The sequence below is a fragment of the Cinclus cinclus genome, chromosome 5 (assembly GCF_963662255.1).
Source record: "Cinclus cinclus chromosome 5, bCinCin1.1, whole genome shotgun sequence".
Taxonomy (NCBI): Eukaryota; Metazoa; Chordata; class Aves; order Passeriformes; family Cinclidae; genus Cinclus; species Cinclus cinclus.
In genome coordinates this window covers 17,878,783-17,899,414 of record NC_085050.1, presented here as the reverse complement: position 1 = coordinate 17,899,414, position 20,632 = coordinate 17,878,783, and the positions used below count along the sequence as shown (strand labels likewise).

Here is a 20,632-nt window from a genome sequence, read left to right as displayed (position 1 = left end):
GTTTACTCAGTCCACGAACTTCACATAGAATAATTTTATTTTAAAAAGGAAAGAAATGTGAGAATTGCGTTAGACTTGGAATATAGTTTTGGTCGATATTTTAGGAAGGGTAGTTTTGTACTGTGTCTACGCTTGAGTGTGCTCAAGTAAAACAAATTGTATGAAAGTAAATAAAAGTGATTCTAGAAGCCTCCTCTTCTTTTAAGTCACCATAGAAAACTCCAGCACTAAAATGAGAAGAAATGATCCCTGCTGTTTCTTGTCAGTATTTATCATGTACTCTTGCAGCCCTGAAGATTGTAATCAAGCTTGCATTGTGGTTCTTGGAATATCATAGGGTGTTCAAAGGAACTGAAGTATCTTTCCTACAGTCAACCAAGTAACTACATAAAATAAAATATGAATCTCATTGTCTTCATTTGTTTTTTTTCACTGAATGTAGCTTTCTTTATAACTTGGTTTCTTAGTCTTTTCCTTTAAGACTGGTAGACATTGTCAGCCTTTTTAACTTGTGCAAAATAAGACCAACACACAGCACAATGTAAGTACAGCTGATGGGCTTTTATGCACAAATTTCAATCACTATTAAGGCTGAACTTTCTTTACAAATAGTTCTTTTTACAGAAGGTGTTCTTCCAGTATAAGAACTAAGGTTTCTCTACATATTTTATACTGAATCATACCAGAAAGGTCTTAAAACATGGACCAAGAATGTGTTCGGGTGAAACTACTGATTGACTACTGCCTTTGTTTACAGTGTATTCCTTTCCATGAGCCCTATTGAGTTGGCAAGGGCTGCTGTTTATGACTGATGTGGAAGTTTACAGTAAATATCAGCAGATATTTTGTGCTGTGATAGTCTTTTATTCTTGAAATACAGTTTTATTTTGTCATCAGCCTGATCTTTGCAGTTGCATAAAACCTTGATGTTAGCTCTTTCTGTTCTCTAGAATATGATTATTCAACCTCACAGTTATATGAAGACAACATTTTAATTGGATTTTTTGAGCATCCTGAGAGTTTAGCACTCTGTAGAACAAATTGGACACACTCTTTTTGCCATGAAAATCTTACCTAAAAATACATTTAAGAACAGGGAACCTGGCAAGAGTTGCTGTTAACAGATGAGTAAAAAATGCTGTTCTCTAGGCAGTTGTATTTGAAGTTCTCCGGAGTCTTCGGTAGCCAGCTTTTTTTTTATTTTCACATACATACAACTTGAGCCGAAGCTGTGTTTAAAAATGAATTTAAAGCAGTTTGGATAGTTGTCGTATCTGTGAACATCGTTTATTCTTTTACCTTCTGCCCTGCTCTGCCTCTACTTTAAAACAGGTGTACAATCCTCGTATCAGAGTGGAGTCTCTGTTGGTGACTGCGATCAGTAAAGCGTCTGCCCAGCAGCGAGCTGGCCGTGCTGGTCGTACTCGACCAGGCAAGTGCTTCAGGCTTTACACAGAGAAAGCCTACAAAACTGAAATGCAGGTAAGATTTTGGTTTTTGCATTTTGTTTATAAGAATGTCTGATTTAGATTCTGGAGTGCTCTGCTATTAAACAAAATTAGAATTTGAATGCTTCTGTAGTATAAAGTGTTTGGAAGAAATTTTACAAATTTTCTTTTTTTTTTTTTTTTTCCCCCTCATCCCCCCAGGACAACACATACCCTGAAATTTTGAGGTCTAACTTAGGATCTGTAGTATTACAGCTCAAGAAGCTTGGTATAGATGATTTGGTGCACTTTGATTTTATGGATCCTCCAGGTATCTCTTTCCATCTTTCCAATCTTTATTTTTGTGACTATTTTGTATAATGATAACATGGAATAAATTCTCTCTTTTTTTTTTTTTAATTGTAATCTGTAAGCAATGTCTTATGTTTATCCTGAAATTCAATGCTCTGTGTCATATCCAAGCAAGCTTTTTCTTAATATGTAAGAGCTTTTAGTGGAACCAAGGAAGCTACTGAAAGCTCCTTGCCTTCAAAGAATAACAGAAAATGCTTGTCATTAGGCAGTCTGTTATTTGAGGTTTTATTACTTATCACCTTGATTACACATCCTCATTGTGCAATCAGTTAACAACTGTTTGTAAATAAAATCGCTGGTGTTTTTAAAGCTGAATACATGGTTTGGCTCAAACTGTAATTTATATGCATCTTTCTTCTAAGTGTTAAATGTTCATATATGCTTCAGAAATAACTGGGTTATATTACTAATCAAAAATGTGAATCTATTGTATATAAATAGGTGAGTTAGTTGTTGTTTTTCCCCTAAAATAAAAATCTGGCATAGTCTATAAGTTTTTAAATAGTTCTACAGAACAATTAAATTCTTTGTTCTGCACAACATGTATGATAGCTTAGCAGAAATACTTTTGGATTTGCTTTTATTTTTCTTTGTGGGTTAAGACTGACTGTGTGAGGAATGCAAGATGAAGAGAATATTTTTACTGGCTTTGTGAAAGACTGTGGGTATCTAGAGCTGATATGGCTGACATATTAGGACTATTGATCTATTTAGTATGGAACAAGGGAAAAAATACCTGCAGGGAGAAGTGAAATATCACTTCTCTGTAATATATTCTCAGTAATATCACTGATATTACTGAGTATTTCACAGTGCTGTTGCTGTCTGAATTATGAAAAGCAGTAATCTTCAAATACTCAAAGCTTGTGATTAGGTTTAAAGCTTTTTTAAATAAGTGTTCCCTCCTTGCCACCCCCATTCATTCATGCTTGGGTGTGTATTGCTGGATTTGGTAACAGTTTTACATTTGGATGCTAGTGGATGGAGAACAACAACAAACAAACAAAAAGAAAAACTAAAACAAACAAAAAAACCCCACAACCCTAAACCTAGTAAGAGTCTGTGCTTCCTCAGTTTTTGCTGCTTCAGAGCTGTTCGGTTAATGTGTGAATTTACGTACTTTTTTCTTTCAGCTCCTGAAACTCTGATGAGAGCCTTAGAGCTTTTGAATTATCTGGCTGCTTTAAATGATGATGGAGATTTGACTGAGTTGGGATCCATGATGGCTGAATTTCCATTGGATCCACAGCTGGCTAAAATGGTTATTGCAAGCTGTGACTACAACTGTTCTAATGAGGTCCTATCTATTACTGCCATGTTGTCAGGTAATAGCAGGAAAAGAGAAACTAAACAAATTGCAGATCTTCAGTTTGGGGGAAAATTTGATTTTCCCACATCAGCAAAAATGACAAATACATTTTTAATAAAATTAGAACTGCTTTTTAAAACTTCCTATATGGGTTCAGTTATTATGGATTTATGCTGAGACCTTGAAGCTAGTGAGTAGTAATGTTAAAAATTACTGCATAAAATGATCTAAGAGTTTGCTCCTAACATGAGTTTAAAATATATATATTTGAATTGTTAGGGGTGGGGAATCAGGCTATTGGAGCAGGAATTTCCATTTAGGTTCATAGCCAGGCCCAGAAGTGTCATCTTGGCACTAATTTTTAAGGCAGTAAAATGTATTTTGTATTGTGCATTCTTCTGCACTTTGATAAATCAGTCTTCCCAAAGGGATTGGAGTATAATTTATATTAAATCTTAAGGTGGTACATTATACATTTTTCAGTCATTAAATGGCAGAACTGGAGAACAGTCAGTACTTTCAAAGGGAAAAAGGAAGCTTGGAAGGAAAATGTATCTTTATAGGAATTAACTGAGATGTACAGTTGTACTCTGCTGCTGTTACATGAATGGCTCTGTGTCAGAGCAGAGCTGCATGCTGAGAGAGCTTAACGAGAGGAAAATGTTACCAAGCAAACATTGTGTTTCATTTCCCCATTGTTTAGAAGTGACTTTGTTTTATAACTAGAAGTCATAGGACAAGCAGCAGGTTTTAATCTGTTATGAAAATGGGGGTGTTGATACTCATAAGTACTCTTTTGTCTTTGGGATTTACCTATGGTAATTTACCAGGCTCTCCACAGTGCAGGTGTGGTGTTGACATGCTTAACTTGGTTGGATAGAGAAAAAGAAAAGAAGTTTTGACTAAGTGTAAAATCTGTTGCTTCAGTTTAGTCTTACACTATATTTATATGAAAGTTTTAAAGAACAAGTTAAAATGTTTGTTTCAGAGTTATGATTGTTCAGACTCAGAGCAGATGGGCAGGGCAGAATCATAGTATTTTTCTGTATTTAAATGGTAGGCTTAATTGCGGAGGTGGTGGTAGGTTGGTGCCTGTCTTTCTCTTCTTTTTCCCCTTCTCCCCCCAGTATCTAATACAGAACAAGTCAGTTTAGTTTTTTTGTCTGTAGCCGTCAACTGATTTGCCTTACTCCTTTTCCAGTTTACCTTTTCCTAGGCCATGTTACCTACTTTGTTTTAGACCACAATTAATGTAATGATAAACAAATTTTGAGGGAAAAATTAAAAAATTATTGAAGCTGGTTAATGTATGGGCCATAACTAAAACACTATTCTTAAAAAACCTGTACTCCTGGTCTTTGTGAGGGTTGTTTCCCAAAGTAAGCATTTTAGACAAGCAGTATAATAGTATGTTTTGGTGCATTAAGTGTACATAAAGGTTGTCAGGTTGCTGATTAGGTGACAGAAAAGAGAAAAAACCAGCAGAATAAATGAACAGATTAAATGATTACACTACATTTTATAAGAGCCATGGTGTCATGCTGTGGTATGGAAAGTACTGTCACTTTCCAAAACACTGAATTAAGACAGTGATAGAATAATCTGGATTTTGCTTTTGTTAGTATGAGTCAAATATTAAAATAACCCTGATGTTATCTCTTTTTTTCAAATGCAGGACCCATTATACAGGGTGTTTATTTCATACCTGCATTTCCATTTTCTTTAATGAATTGCTCTTTATTGATTTGTTACCATGATGTTACAGTGTGATTTTTTTTTTTTTCCCCCTCTCAAGTTGCATCTGGTATTCAGCTTACAGTATCTAGTGCTTTAGGGCTTTAATGCACATCTAAGAATAAAGAAAAACTACGTAACACTGCACAAAAAAGCCCTCATTTGATAGGGATACGTCATATGCAAAGAGGTGTTCTCATGTGATTGCAGGGCTTCAGATAATGAAAAAACTAATGTAGTCCCAAGCAGCTGGAAAAATATGAAGGATTTTTTGTATTTAATAATTAATTTTAGCGAAATTTAATCTCTTAAAAATTGTGCTTACTTAATACCAAACTTGATCTATTTTCTGGTGTAGGTCTCAGTAAAGTAAATCATGAAATGGGTGAGGTTGGAAGGAATCACAGTGGGTGATCTTGGTGCAACCTCGCTGCTCCAGCAGATCTCTTATAACTACTTTCAAGATCTTGTGGATTGATAGTAATCTCACAACATACTAGAATGTTGACAGACCATGAATTAAGTTGGCTGCAATGCTGTTTATGGTCTTGGCTAGTTTGTGTCTGGAAAATAAATGATAGAACATGATTTTTGGATGGAGGTGAGATGAGTCAGATGTATGTAAGAGAATATAATAGAGAAAGCTCCTCATGTTGTATTTTCTGATGTATAGTTTTTATTTGAAGTAGTGCCAAAGGACGGTTTAACCTTCCACCACTACCGCTACCATCACAGCCTTTAGACTTACTAATACCTTCATTCACTTGTTTGTATACCAGTGCTGATAGCAATACCATGTGGGAGGAGACTTGACTGGTGTGTTCTGTCTAGTAACAGACTTCAAATAATCAACTCTCAAGTTGTTTTAGACTGCGCTAGTACACTACAGTTTCAGAACTATTTACTTTGTCTGTTGGGGCTTTCTGAAGAAGCAAATTTGCAATTAAAAGTGTTTCATTCCATGTGGTACTAGCTCCTGGTAGAGCTATCAGCACTGGATTTGAGCTAAGATCTGTTTAGCCTTCCAGTCTGTGTAGGTAACCTTGATGGCCTTCAGACTAGTGATTTTGATGCATACATATAATTCTATTAAAATAATCAGGTACTCTGTAGCTTTGAAACCCTCTTGTCTTACAGATGTGGTTAGGTGTTGATGTACCAAATCAAGGTAGTAAACAGTCCAAGATGCAGTTGGAGGCCATCCTGCCCTGCCCTATGCTCTGTGAACTGACCTAGCTAGGCCTTGTTCCTCTATCTGTGAATGCGTGACTCATCGATATGGGCGTTTGTGTTGGGCCCATACCAACCTTGTTTAGTCCCACAGTGTTTTGTTCGCCCCACGGAAGCAAAGAAAGCAGCAGATGAAGCCAAGATGAGGTTTGCCCACATAGATGGAGATCATTTGACGTTGCTGAATGTCTACCATGCTTTCAAGCAAAGTAAGTCTGTGTCTGTTACAGTAAAATTACTAATTATGCTTTGTGCTGCCAACTGCTGTTTCTGGGTTCCAAACTTTAAAGGCTTGGGTTTTGTTGTTTAAGTGCTACTTTCCTTTGAGGGTCAAGCAATACAAAACAAAAAAAAAACAACTCCCCAAGCAATCTCATAATAAACTGATGAGCATGCAAACAAGCCAGGCTTTAAAATCAATGCTGGGTAACCTTGGACAGAAGGAAGCAAGTGTTGCTGTAATTAAGAAATATTGGAAGTTTATCTAACATTAATTATAAAAAAATGTACATAATTCCTTAGTGATTTTTTGGGGAGAGCAGTGCAGAAAAAAATGTGAATTTTGAGAAGGATATGTTCCTAGAACAAAAACCTTTTTAATCCTAACTTAATGTAGTTAGGAATTCTGTAATAAAGGTTTGGAACAGATTGAGAGGCAAAGGGATGATGCATCAAGAAACTGTGTGATACGTGTGTTTCAAGTGTGTAATTTCTGTGGATGAATTTTGGAGAAAATGTATGATCCTTTTCAGCACAGCTGAATTGTATTTTAGCAGCTTAAAGAAGATAAAAATGAACAGGTGAAGCTAATTGTCTTGAAAAATGAGGAAGTGACCCACTATTTTTACCATTGGTTTACATTGGTGGCAAATGAAAATATTGTTATAAACTGCCAGCCATGTAAACTTAGGTGCTCCAGTTATACTTTCCTGTTAGCAAACAGAAAATAAGCAGTCTTTTTACCCTGAGTAAAAAGAAATGCAGCTCCATGCCCCTTTCTGTTACAGATTTGATTTTGGAATTTTATATTGAAACTTTTTAATGCTGGCATTATGTGACAATCCAAAATAAGTTCAAAAGTACAAATACATTCAGTTTACAATACAAATGATTACTGAGAAGCTTCTATTAAACATCTGTAAATTAGACATTTGTTGCTTGTTTTTTTCCTGTTAGCATTTTCATTAAGACAATTTGTGCATGTTTCTGGAAGCCTTTAATACTCAGGTTACTGAGGGAAGGAATTATTTCAGGAATCATTTTGTGAAATTGGGAATTGACTTCTGGGATCAGAAGACAAAATGTAACTACTGTTTGTATCTAGAAGAATATAAAGCATCTATGGGTTGTCTATGATGCACAATTCAGTTGGCTCAGAAAGTAATATGCTATGGTACAGTAGAATCATAACTGCACTACGGCTTCATTCATACTTCATTTAAAATACATTCTGTAAGATAAAGTGCAAGAAAGAACTTTGTATTACCTTAACTTCCATAACCTTCATTCTTTTCAGTTCAAATTTAAAAAAAAGTCCCTTCTTTCTGAGAGTTACCTTAAATTTTAATTCTTAAGGCTGGCTTTGTTGGATTACTAAACTGAAAAAGATCAGAAGAGCATTACTTGGAAAGTCCGAATTTCTAGGGAGAACTGGGTTTCTTGATGTGAAACATGCAGGTATTTATATTGACAGAATGGCTGAGGCTTGCTGTTTCATCAGATTTCTCAGAGCTATCAGCAGTAGGAATAGTTAAAGAGCACAGAGTTGTGTTACAGTGGCTGTATTTTATCAGTCACATTTGCTTAAACTGCCATGAGGTGTGTCACACTTGGACTGTTTGTGTAGCTCTTAGCTGTTACTTGGGTGCTTAATTTAGGTAGGGTTTCATTTCTCAAATAAAGCATAGTTACATACAGTTGTCTTCTGTGTTCATTCCATGCTGCAGTTAAAGGCTGTGCAGTATTCCTGACATCATGTTATGTCTTACACTTCAGGTTTGGAATATGTTTTTTCCTAATTGCAGGATGGGATTTTTGAAGTGTCCAAAATTTAGTGGTGTAGTATTTCAGTAAAACAGTAGTGGTTGTTTATATTATATTTGTGAGGGGGAAAAGCCCTGCTTTTCTTCTATCCCGACCATGTGCTTCCTGAATAGAAAAGTTTTGGTGAGTTACCTAGTGCAAGAATTCAGCTGAACAAATAGAGAGCTGTTACCATTTATAAAAGTTTATGGATATTTTTTTTCTCGTTCATCTGACTGAGGAATCGGTTAGTTGCTATTTTATTTACTTGTTCTAATTTTGATTCATGTTTTCTAATGTTGCAGATCATGAGTCGGTTCAGTGGTGTTATGACAACTTCATTAACTACAGGTCCCTGATGTCTGCAGACAATGTACGCCAACAGCTGTCACGAATCATGGATAGATTTAATTTGCCTCGTAGAAGCACAGATTTTACCAGCCGAGACTATTACATCAACATAAGAAAGGCATTAGTTACTGGCTATTTCATGCAGGTATGTGTGTATTCTCATAGGGAAATTAGTTCAGTGTTTATGTGGTTGGTAATGTTTGTATCATTGTTACAATTTACTAAATGTTACTTAAATTACACATGGCTAACGATACTGCCATGTAGTCTTTGCCAGGTTGCTAGGTGATGACTCAAATAGGACCTTCTTTAGTCAAATGGAAAAAAAGTTCTAGGCCACCTCACCAGTGTATTAAAATCTCCTTTCTGGCCTGACCATTCATGAACTAACTACATAAAGCATTCTGAAGTAACTGCAGAATATGTAGTTCTAAAGTTACTTGTAATCTGATACCAAAAGGGGAAGTATAGTGGTATGTAAATACAAAAAATATATATTTACAGGAAGAGAGTATTTTTCTTATGTATGTTTTTCCATATTTATATTTCATTTTCAATTGCATGGGTCAGATACTGGATTAGTCCTGTAATCTCAAAATACATATATTATTTGAAATGCATTTGCCACTTGAGCCAGGATGCTATGGAAGCCAATCTCCACAGCTGCTTGGGTTTTTGTTTGTTATTTTGTTTGGTTTTGGTTTGGTTTTTTTTGGGCATTTTTTCCCCTTAGTCCCATCCTGCTCTATTTTTCTCTTCAGCATACATCTTTAGGACTGCTAGGGTCTCTTTGCTGGCTCTTGCAGATACAATCTGTGAATCTTCATCCTCCTTGACTCTGGACTGTTGTGATAATGCTTTTCATAGCAAAAAAAAAGCATTTGACACATCTCTGCAACATCTCTGCTAGAGCCTAATAGCTTGCTTCTGGAGAGTACAATCTTGTTGTCATTAAGAGGCTGACCAGTGCCCATGGCATTTCCTGATTTTGTTCTTGGGCTGCACTGTCGTGGTGTTTAAACACAAACACTTGCCAGTTGGTCAGTGCTGTGCTGGCGAAGATGGCATGGGCCTGAGAAGCACTGCACTTCCACACCCAAACTGGGGCACAGGCTTGGGTACTCTGTCCTTAAACCATCCCTGCCAAGTGCTTTCTCCAGGGCTCAGCCAGTCAGTCTGCAGCAGAAACATCTTCCTGGGTTTTCAGAATACAGGAATATCAATGTCAGCAACTGCATTTCACTGTAATGCAAATGGGAGCTTAAGACTTTTGGCTGCTTTTAAATAATTAAATGGTTCTAAAGCCCTACTTGCTGTAATCTTTCAGACAACTAGGCTGTAACTGTGTTCAGTCCTTGAATTTGGGGCATGTTTTCTGCATATTTCTTGGCAAATGCTTCAGAATACATTCCCACCTATACCTTTAATTCTGTAAATATTTTGAAAGACAAACAACATTTCTACCCAGCATTCCATTTTGGGCCCCATGCAGGTCTGAGTACCACAGCTGCACTTTTGTTTGGCACTATACTCTGTGCCTTCTTTCACTTAATTGGTCCTGTCGGGAGGCCATATACATGGAAGTTGGTGTGCTCTCAGTTTTGTTTCATGTTACTTGGAGTGAAACTCTTCCTCTAATTAGTGTTTTACTGTTAGAAAACACCTATTCTCATGCATGGGGAGCTGTTGGTGGAAGTAGATTTTTGGTCTCTGCATCTTAGGAGTTAAAGATCTGACTTAGTATTTTTGCTGTGAATAGACTAGTAAGTAGGCTCGTGCAAATGAAAATTAAAGCCTGTCCAGAGGTCTCCTTGGGCTTCCATGGTCAGTAGATTGTTTACTGCCTCCCTCACCCAAAATGCCTAATTTAATTTTTGGGATATATCAAGAGGTAGCTATAGCAGACCTGACGAAACTGTTTGGAGTGGGATCCATTTCAACTGTAACTCTTCCGCTTCAAAGCGTTTCAGTTTGTTTTAGTTCAAGTTTCTTCAACTCTTTAAACCTCTGTGATAGTGTAGTACCTATTTGACCTTGACTCTGAACTTCTGTGATGAATTCCACATTGCTTTAAGGAGTCTTCAGTAGAAAAATTTGAAATACTCAGGTGTTATTTACCAGCAGCTGAAGTATGTACAATTGTAATCTGTAAACACATTACACCCCCTTCAAGTTAATATTCAGGCTGTAGCATTTGGGGGTTCTTGTTCAGAAAACCCTAGTAATGACTTGCATGCATCCTCCTTTGTCCCCTTAGTACAGGACATGTGTGGAATTCCAAGTGTGGGCACTTGAGAAGTGGTGTGCTTGTGAGGTACTGATAGGTTCTGCTTGGAAAGTACTGAGGTCTGTGGACAGCACATGGCAGAAGTTGATTCTTCAAACTTTGTAAATTTAAAAAGGCAGTGTGAAGTGAAAAAAACAGTAACAGCCATTGTCTTGAAATACTTCTAATTTGTTGCATTGTTTATACCTTGTAATTGCCTGCTGTCCTAAAACAAGTCATAAAATTTCACTGTTGAATTTTCTGTACTAGCCAAGGCCTGTGGTTTAAGTCAGACAGTTTAAGCTTTTACTGACTATTGTAATAGTACTGGTTATATAATCAGTACTAAATATTGTATGTTTACCTGCCTTCAGCTGTGTGTCAGACACAGATAAATGTGGAATTTCTGCTGGTGATGAATCATCTCTTTACCCTTCATATTTAAGAATGCTGAAGAGTGGTGTAAAACTTTTTAATACATTCAGGAACACCGTTGGATATGCTGTGGTCAGAAATTTTGGAAATCCAGGCAACTGCCAAGGTTCCTTTGATGCATGCTATCCTTGTGTTGTCAGAACAAGGACCAATCATTTCTCTAAGCTGGGTGTTGAGACTAGCATGCCACAATGTATAGCCCTAAATCTAAAAGGGCTGGATCTTGTGACACTGTTCCTGCTTTTGACCTTTCAAGTGCATTTGGATTGTGTGTTAGTGTTTGACTGAAGACCCCTAACTTCACCCTCTAGGTTCAGTGACATGAGAGCTAATAAATAAGCACAAAGTTTCTGAGGTGATTGCTTAATTCTTATTAAAGTTGTGGTGAAGACTTGAAGTGAAACATTTTTCTCTGGTGGTATGTGCCACTCTTTCCATTTGGGTTTGTCATGTTCATAAGACTGTTGTCTCTTTCTGGGGCTACATAGTAATCTGTTGCAGTGGTACACGGGCTGGCTTGGTACTTGCCCATTCTTTTAGAGTCTTGTTTAGGTAGCCTAATTTTTCGGTGATATCAGGGTTTTCAGGTATGTTTTGTAGTATCTTGCTAGCTACCACTGCTCATTAAAAAATGAACCCACTTTTTAGACGTACTTTGTATGATCCTGTGATTTCTGTGGAAGCTCATGCTCTGTACTCAGAATAACATCACAGAATGGTTGAGGTGAAAAGGCCCTCTGGAGAACACCTGGTCCAACCAACCAACCCTGTCTTTACAGGCACTGGTATTGCCTGCAAACCAGGTTTTTCAGAGGAGTGATATAAGCTGCCTCTCATTTGTACTTGTTTGCTCCCTTGTGTCAACCTTGGTGCCTGCCTGAGCCCATTCTAAATTCTCTCAGCTCAGTGACCTGGCAGGCCACTCACAGAGCGGAAGCAAGAATGGGCTCGGTCAGCTGTGGTGGAATAGTGCAGACCAGGAATGAGCAGGAAAATGTAGTGGCTGACAGATCACTCTGGAGCCATAGCTTCACTGTGTATTTCCCCACAGAGTTGCTATCATTGACCCTGAAATTGTTTACCAAGGTGTGTGCCAACAAGCACACATTATAGAAACATCTAAAGAGGACAAATATTACAAATACAAATACAGCTCACTGATATCTCAGAATTGAAGCTAGTCACAATAGTATGTAACCACCTAAAGGTGGCTTGTTCCTGATATCAGTGGTCTGAGGAAACATTTTTTTTGTAATTGGGGTTATTCCAATTCTTGCCCTTCCCTGGAAATTAAGAGCTAACTGTTGTGTTTCTGTAGCATTTATTTTTCTTTGCGTATGCTTCAGCATTATGCAAAGTCAGTAAGAAACATAGCTCTGCCATTACAAATTGCATGGAAAAGGAAATTGTGTTTGGGAAAGGTAGAGTATAAGACTTCAGTCTCACTCATATGTATTAAAACAGTGAGGTGCTAAAGGTAAATTGTATTGAATTTAACAGCACGCTTTTCTAGAATGAAACCTAAATAATGCATTGTTTCATCCTTTCCTAGGAAGAACTAAAACAGGTAAAACAGGTACTTTTGTATGCGTGTGTACTTTGGATCTGAAAAATTGAATTGATTTTTAAACAAAACTTAATTTCAAAAAAAATCATAATCCCACAGTGAGGTGCTGTGTTTGTGCTAGGCCTGTGACAGATGAGTGTCTAGTCTAGTCTGGTTTGCACCTATACTGCTGTTTAATATTACAGATGATGCTGTATTGAGTTGAATAAAATTTGGCCTAAATTATTACAGACAGTGTGGTGTTAATCTCTATTTAAAGGAACCTCTTCTGGTCTCCCAGACTTGAAATAAGGTGTTATCTCTCAAATACTCTGTGACAGAATTTGCAAACTATTGAAATACTTTGTTCTACTCCTAAAACATGTTCTGGATATTAATGTCTTAATGCTTTAAAGAGAAGCACACTCAAAGTGAGTACTTTCTTAGTAAAGAAATATTATGTCTTAAAACTTAAGGTAGCTATTGCTTTAGAAGGCCTGGGGTTTTAATCTAATAGGTGGAATTTGCTATTGACTAGGCCAAAAAAAAAAAAAGTAAAATATACCTAGGAATTCAAGAAGACAAGGAAAATACATAGTTTATATTAAAGGAAAACAGCTAATGAGCATATTGAAAATGTCTTTTTGATGTCCTTCAGCTGTTGCCCAATATATTTGGTCTTACTTCCTGTGTGTGTGTATAAATAATGAGACGAGGTTATTTTCAATTACTGGTATCAAAGGGTTAATTTTAGTTACTTGTTCTGTTAGATTAGCTGTTTGTACAGAGGATGTCATTCTAAGGATAACTGTCTGCTTTACCAAATCTTAATGAGCTAGGTATCGGGGTATCTTGGCAAGGCAGGCATTATTCCCTTTCACAGAGCAAGAAGCTTAGTCAGAGGGAGGTTAATTGATTTTCACCAAGGTCACAGCACAAGTGTGTTGCTGAACCTACATTTTCCAGCTCTGAAGCTCATGCTGTAGTGAGACCTCTCTCATTAAAGGGTAACATTGTGGCTTACTGGTCCCACAGTGGCTACTGCAAATGAAATGGTTGAAGCAAATGTCTGTAGTATACCACAGTTGACTTTGTGCGATGTTGCAAACCTGCCCAGTATATATTCCCTTTCAGTACTTTGTCTTTGCATTGCTGCTGTTCTAATAATAATTATTCTCTTTGGATGGTAATTATTTTTGTATGTTGCTTGAATTGAGTATTAGAATATACCCTTACCGTGGTAGTTAGCAAAAACATCTGGCATCTTGATTGTGTCTATAAAAAGCATGAATACTTGAAGTGGTCAAGTAATGTGCCAAATTTAGATGAGGTTTGAAAGTTGGGTTAGTATGTTTTGTATAGAACACTCAACAATCAGCTTGAAATTGCTTTATTTAAAAATTGCCTGTGTTCATTTAAAAAAATGTCTTTTTATTTAGGTGGCACATTTGGAGCGAACAGGACATTACTTGACAGTGAAAGATAACCAGGTGGTGCAGTTGCATCCTTCCACTGTTCTTGATCACAAACCAGAATGGGTGCTGTATAATGAGTTTGTCCTTACAACGAAGAATTACATCCGGACATGTACAGACATCAAGCCAGAATGGTAAGCCAGAGTCTTGCAACAGTCTTGATCTACTGTAGAGTTCTTGGGGGTTTGCTGTTTTTTTTTTTGTTTTTTTTTTTTTCCCCCTCTCCTCCTTTTTTTAAGTTGAGGTAGTTCTTTTCACTTTTCCTGAAGCTAGTTTTACAAAAATGGTTTAAGGAATGGCAGTGGTATGGACTTGATCTTGTAGATGACTAAAGGATTTCTTTGTGGGTACTCGTGCCTGTTGATGGGTTTTGTGTTTAGACCTGTGACGCCTGGACTCTCTGTGCAGTGCACAGCTTGACTTAGAACCAGTTACTTCAGTAAGCTTGGAGTTGCAAGGTTTGGGGGTATGTCCTAGCACCCACTTGTGTACCTGATTTAGGAGATGACAGTACCTCAGTATCAATAAATACTTCTGTTCTCAAGATCTAGGACTCTTCTGTCTGATTTTTGAGAAGGCTCTGAACAGCATTTTGTGTTTTCTTAAAATTCTAAGGAAAGATGTGATAATAGTGCCACAACTTGTCATGTCATGATACTTATTCATCAGCTATGTATATCAAGGAAATCAGAAGCCTGAGACTCTGCAGACGAGCAGAGATCTGAAGCATCTTGCCTGTCTTTAAGGTTGTACTTTAACTACCAGATTATTGTAAGCTTTGGGGATGTAAGAAGTTCTTCAGTTGCTGTAATTTTACTGTTGTGCAGGAAGAGCTTAAAGATTCATAAGCTGGAAGACACAGAATATATATATATTGTCTGTATATATATGCAGACAATTTATATTGTCTGTAGTATCTTAATGGAAAATGTGTTTGACTTCCTGCTTAGAAATCCTGCTTCAACAAACACTGTCTCTAACCTAAAGCAGGATCCTATGGCCTTGGTTATATTTTTAAGTTTAAAACAGCTAAGGCTGAACTGTACTCTGACACAAGTGGATGTTTGCATAGACTTCTGTGGCTGACAGACTCTGACATGAAGCAGAGGCTCTGGCTGTGGGGGTTGCCATGCCAGGTCTGAAGCAGCAGGAAGAGTCTTTAAGGGGCACATGGCCAGACAGGAACATCTCGTGAGACTCGTGTGCATGCTTTTTGCTTTGGACTGGGACACTTACCAGGATGGCACTGTCATTTTAAATGTGTGTAAATTTCAGTTAGTCTTACAATTGCAGAATGAGCTGAAAATAATGGATAACTTTCGTTTCCTTCAGTTGTAGAACTGTAAGATGCATCTTAAAGTTTGAGTATCAGTAACAAGCTTTTTCTTTTTTGACAGGCTGGTGAAAATTGCCCCTCAATATTATGACATGAGCAATTTTCCGCAGTGCGAAGCAAAGAGACAGTTGGATCGCATCATTGCCAAACTTCAGTCCAAGGAATACTCACAGTACTGAATTTATGCTTTGAACTGAAGTTATTCAGAGGACAGCTTTAAGAGATGAAAGGGTTCAAAGTTCAAGTTGTGCTCTTCACTTTGGTTCAATAATGGCCTTTATTTGAAAGCTTTTTAATTTTTCTTTACAGTAAATATTCCATTCTGATTTCATAAATTAAACATTTATGCCTCCCTTTTGTGTTGACACTGTAGCTCATACTGGAAAAGCTAATCAATGTTTTGCAGTTTATTGAAAGTAGTTCTATATATAACAATGTTATAAGCATTTCTTTAGAAATGGTTGAAAATGCTTCTAAAATGTGATTATCGACCATGGTATGCATGATCGTTGTAATTGTTGACATTCCTTTTAGAAGTTGTGAAATGTTACAACTTGTGCTTCTGTAGACACAATCTTTGGCTTCAGTACAAGGGTACTGACTTCAATAAAGTCTATTTATACTAATTTTGTGCCACAGTATGTCAGTATTTCTATTGTTTTGATTGGAATATGAGAAGCCCATTTAGTCTCCCATTAAACTGCTGTTAGACATGGCAGTAGTTTAATATTTTAATATTAAAAGTACAGATGTTTAAGCAACACAATGATGATATAATATGATGCATACAATGTTGATCCCTTGCAAACTTGTTAAAATTATTTAGGAAAACTCAAAATGCATGCAGATGTGTTAGGAGAATGCTTTTTTCCAACATAGCCCTAAATATTTCTCAGACAGAACTTTAGTAACGTGTCCTATAAAGTGAAGTGTGTGTGTGGCCAGATAGAAATTGTCCTGCTGGGCAATGTTCAGGTACTGTTTAGGATCAACACAAACAATAGCATAAGTTACACTGTAGATCAAATCACACTGCACTGCTGTAATTTCACAGTGATTTTTTTTGTGAAATATGATTTGACAGCATAATCCCATGAGGAATTTATAGTAAAATTTGATCATAGGGTTGGAGCACTTCTCTTAGGAGGACAGGCTGAGAAAGTTGGTATTGTTCAGACTGGAGAAAAGGAGGAGGAGACCTTATTGTGGCCTTAAAATACCTCCAGAGGTTTTAGAAGAATGAATGGGGCTTCTTACCAGAGCCTGTAGTAAAAACTTTTGCCAGTGACAGGACAAGGGTCAGTGGTTTTACTCTGGTAGAGGGTAGATTGAGATTGGACATAAGGAAGAAATTTGTCACTGTGAAAGTGGTGAGGCACTGCAGCAGATTGTACGGGGAATTGTGGGTGCCCAGTTCCTGGAGTGTTCCAGGTCAAGTGGGATGGGGCTTTGAGCAGCCTGGTCTAGTGGAAGGTGTCCTTGCCCATGGCAGGAGGGTTGGAACTAAAGGATCTTCAAGGTCTGGTTGAACCCAAGCCATTTTGTGGTTTAGTGTATTTGATCAGATTTCTATTTCTCCCCCCCTGGAATACACTGTGCTTTGGTCCTTCTGGCAAAGAGCAGCTAGATCAGCTCTTGCTGAAACTGGTTTCCTTAGGAAGAGAGTTGGCTGCTGTCATGCAGTAAGGCTGAAGCAAAAATAGGTTAGATTTGCAGAGCTGCAAACTAACCTCAGACTAATTTTAAGCACTGATGTTTGGGATATCCTATCCTATTTAAATCAGAGCATTAGGCTATAAAATTACTTGGAATAATTTGCGGATTTTATTCCAGTTCACTTTTTTAAATTGCTACTTCTATGATGAAGAGTAGAGAAGTTTGGAAAACTTTGTTAACAACTAAAATAGTAATAGTGAAATAAAAATGTCAGAAGATTAAAATTTGAGTGGATTTATAATATGCAGTAGACTTGGGAGTCTGTCTTGAGTTTGCTAAGTGAGAGGGAGTGTGAGATGAGTCTGGACTTTCCTACCCTATCAAACTATTTTCAGTAGGAAGGAAGGAAGGAAGGAAAGAGCTCCACTCTGCATAAAATGTTGAACTAGATTGTGTTTTCTGACTGCAGTTAGAAGAGGTTTTATTTGAAACAGGGATTCTGAACTTCTTAAACAACTGAATTTCAAACTAGTATTCATGAACACGCAAATGTTGGTTTTGCAAATTGCTGCTCTGGGATGGCTCAGACTGGATATGTGGAGTTTCCTGATGACTTGCTTATCGTCTTGTGTGGTGAGCAGAAGGGGTTGCTTTGTGCAATGCTGAAAACTGGCTGCTCCCCAGGTAAGAATTGCTCTAGTATTTGTGTGCAGCCTTCCGCTGAACGGTGTAGAACCTCATTCAGCATGAATTTGCCTAGGTCTGGCAAGGGCCACAGACAGTTCTCTGCATGAAACGCCTTAGGGACCCCAGAAACAGCTGGCATCGGCTGCTGTAGCTTGGGTCCTTGGGGAGGGGGGAGCAGATGGCTATGGCTGAGTGGAACTTGACACAGGAAAGACTTTGTCTTGTTTTTGGTGGTGTTCTTTTTCCTTGAGTTGTCATACCCGCAAGCTCAGCTTGGGCTGTGACAGCTGACCTGAGCTCTTTCACTCTGCTCTACCTTTGTTACCAGGAATGCAAATACTACTGGCCAGACTCATGTCCTTTGACAGCTGTGCAACCCTGCCACCTTCCAATTAAGCTGGTGACACCTAGGCTTAATTAGAAGGCTGGCAGTGTCCCAGCTGTCACTGGGGGCAGAGCAGGCCGGGTGCCCCCACCCCTCCTGTGAGCAATGGGAAACAGCTTTCCTGCTGGGATGCTGATGGAATCTGGGGGATAGTGCTTCAGGAGGACATGGAAGCCTTTGACACCTGGTGAACCTATTGCATTTGATACTTGCATGATACCTGTATATTCCTGAAAAACACACCTCTTTATTGAAGAACTGACAAAGCACTTGCACTAGAGTTTAGAACTAAAGAAAGCATTTTCTTATGGAGGACTGTGTGCTGTGTATGGAGTTACTCCTTTGCTAAGAATTGAGTAGTGGAGAATGGCCCCGGGGTTGGAGTGGCTTTGTGCAGTCTGTTCTCTGCCCAGTACTGATCTCAACTGCAGCCATTCAGGAGTTCTGTGTAGAAACACAGTCTCCCTTAAATCACTGTGGATACCTTAAGAGTTACTTCAGTTCTCACTTTTGATGTAATTTTAGAGCCATATAGCAGTGGGAGGGGAGCCAGGTGTCTCAGGAGTCACCATCTATGAAGAAGTAATGACAGGGATAGCAGGGCTTCTTGAGTACAGGGAAACTGTCAGGAACCACCTCTTGGCTACTGCTGTCTCAGGGGTAGAGTGGATGCATGCAGAGGAACTTAGGTTTAAGAGTAGCTCTGGGGCTTTTTCAGTTCAGTGTTGAAAGGTAAAACCTTGTTCCCTTTTTTATTATGGTGAAAATGTCAAAAAAGGTTGCCCAGAGAAACAAAAGACCAAGAAGGGAGCATAGGAATTAGACTGCTTCATCTGTGAGCGTAGGGAGGTTATTGCCTCCCTCTTAAACATGTTAAAAGTATTCAAGAGCCCTGCCCATCATCAGAGCTCTGGCTGCTTGTACTTACATACTTATGCAGAATGCAGGAGATAAGGGGGGAAGCTGGAAATCAAGAGTTTGCTGGTGTCAAATAGAAATTCAGCTTCTGTTTTGTTCTGTGAAAAGCTACAACTGACTACAAGACACTGGGGCTCTTTTGCCTGGTCTGCGGAATAAGGGTACCTAAATAAAGTACAGAGTTGCCCCCAGCAGCTGCAGCATTTGCTGTTCTGCTGTCTTCCCTGCCTTGCTGACGCTACTTTAGAGTGTTCAGACTGCTACCCAAGGGTGTACATCTGTTTTGGAGCAGAGGAACTGCCCCTTAGGATTAACTGGTTATCTGCTTTGGAACAATCTAAAAGGAAAAGTGATGTGTTACTTACTTAGACTGATCTTTTTCTCAGAGACATTCTGATGTTTTTTTGAAAATATTTGGTTTGTATGTAATTATTTAATATAGTGTGGGACTTTTGAAAATACAGAATATGGATTAGATTACAGGAAAACAGTACTCAGTGAAAGGAGTTTATTTTTTGAAAAGAGGAAGTCTTCCGTCTTAATTGTGCTTCTGTGTAATACCTCAGAGCAGTAAAGGGCTAGTATCAGTGTGAGGTAGTAACTGTTTAGGTTTGTTAGACACAGAGGTACTTACTAATGGCTAAGTACACGTGGTTAGGTACCTATCTTCATTATGAAGATACAAAGAAGTGACCAGTTAATACTGTGTTTAGATTAGCACTTAGAACTTTTGTCAGGGAATAGAATAAATGGTGACTCCATGCTTTGCCATGTCCTGATGTCATAAAAGCCCCTGAACGCTTGCTTTTGGGAGATCTGTATGTACTGCAGTGCTAAAGACAGATGCTGACGATCCTTTGGGATTGACAGGAATGTCTTCATTCTTTGTACCTGTGTCCATTCGTGGAAGGTAGAGAGCAGCAGGCGTGGGCCAGCCTGGGTTGGGATGTTCTGTATGACTTTGGTCAGTTCTGTCTGATCACCACCTCCCTTTTGGGATCAGGGCTTGTGACACAGCATTGGTTTGTGACACGTAACTTGCACCCTGCACTGTTAAGCAGTGCATACTGAAAAGTGCTCATTATTTGCCATAAGAAGTGCAGTTTAAAGCAAAAATGCTGACATTAGATTTCACCACTGTCATGGTTTCATTTGAAAAGATACCATAGCAGAAGTCAAAAGGCAAACACTTTTCCTTCCATCCAGCCCAGCTACAATTGTTAATTTGTAATCAGATTGCTCTAGTTCATCTCTGATAACATATAGCAATAAAAAGCCATAGCACACCATGACAGTAGAAAGCAGAGAGTTACAAAGAAAGTACACAAATTCATTCACTTACTGTAGTTTGTGAAGATTAGACTTTTATCTCGGTTTTAGAACAGCTGAGGGTTTTAATAATAAACACATTTTACTATTAGAAGTATAATCTTACTATGGTAGTTTGTTGACCTTTCAGAATTATTTAACTTACTCTGGT

General features: G+C 38.1%; 1 protein-coding gene across 1 annotated transcript in view; it reads left to right on the top strand.

The window, feature by feature from the left end:
- Window positions 1-16,137, top strand: part of DHX15 (DEAH-box helicase 15) — a 44,512-nt gene extending 28,375 nt beyond the window's left edge. Inside the window, exons 8-14 of the mRNA XM_062492690.1 lie at window positions 1,333-1,482; window positions 1,650-1,758; window positions 2,936-3,127; window positions 6,162-6,284; window positions 8,403-8,593; window positions 14,135-14,304; window positions 15,568-16,137. Of these exons, the coding sequence (XP_062348674.1) occupies window positions 1,333-1,482; window positions 1,650-1,758; window positions 2,936-3,127; window positions 6,162-6,284; window positions 8,403-8,593; window positions 14,135-14,304; window positions 15,568-15,685 (1,053 nt within the window). The 3' untranslated portion in view covers window positions 15,686-16,137. The remainder of the gene's footprint in view (window positions 1-1,332; window positions 1,483-1,649; window positions 1,759-2,935; window positions 3,128-6,161; window positions 6,285-8,402; window positions 8,594-14,134; window positions 14,305-15,567) is intronic.
- Window positions 16,138-20,632: the final 4,495 nt, after the last annotated feature.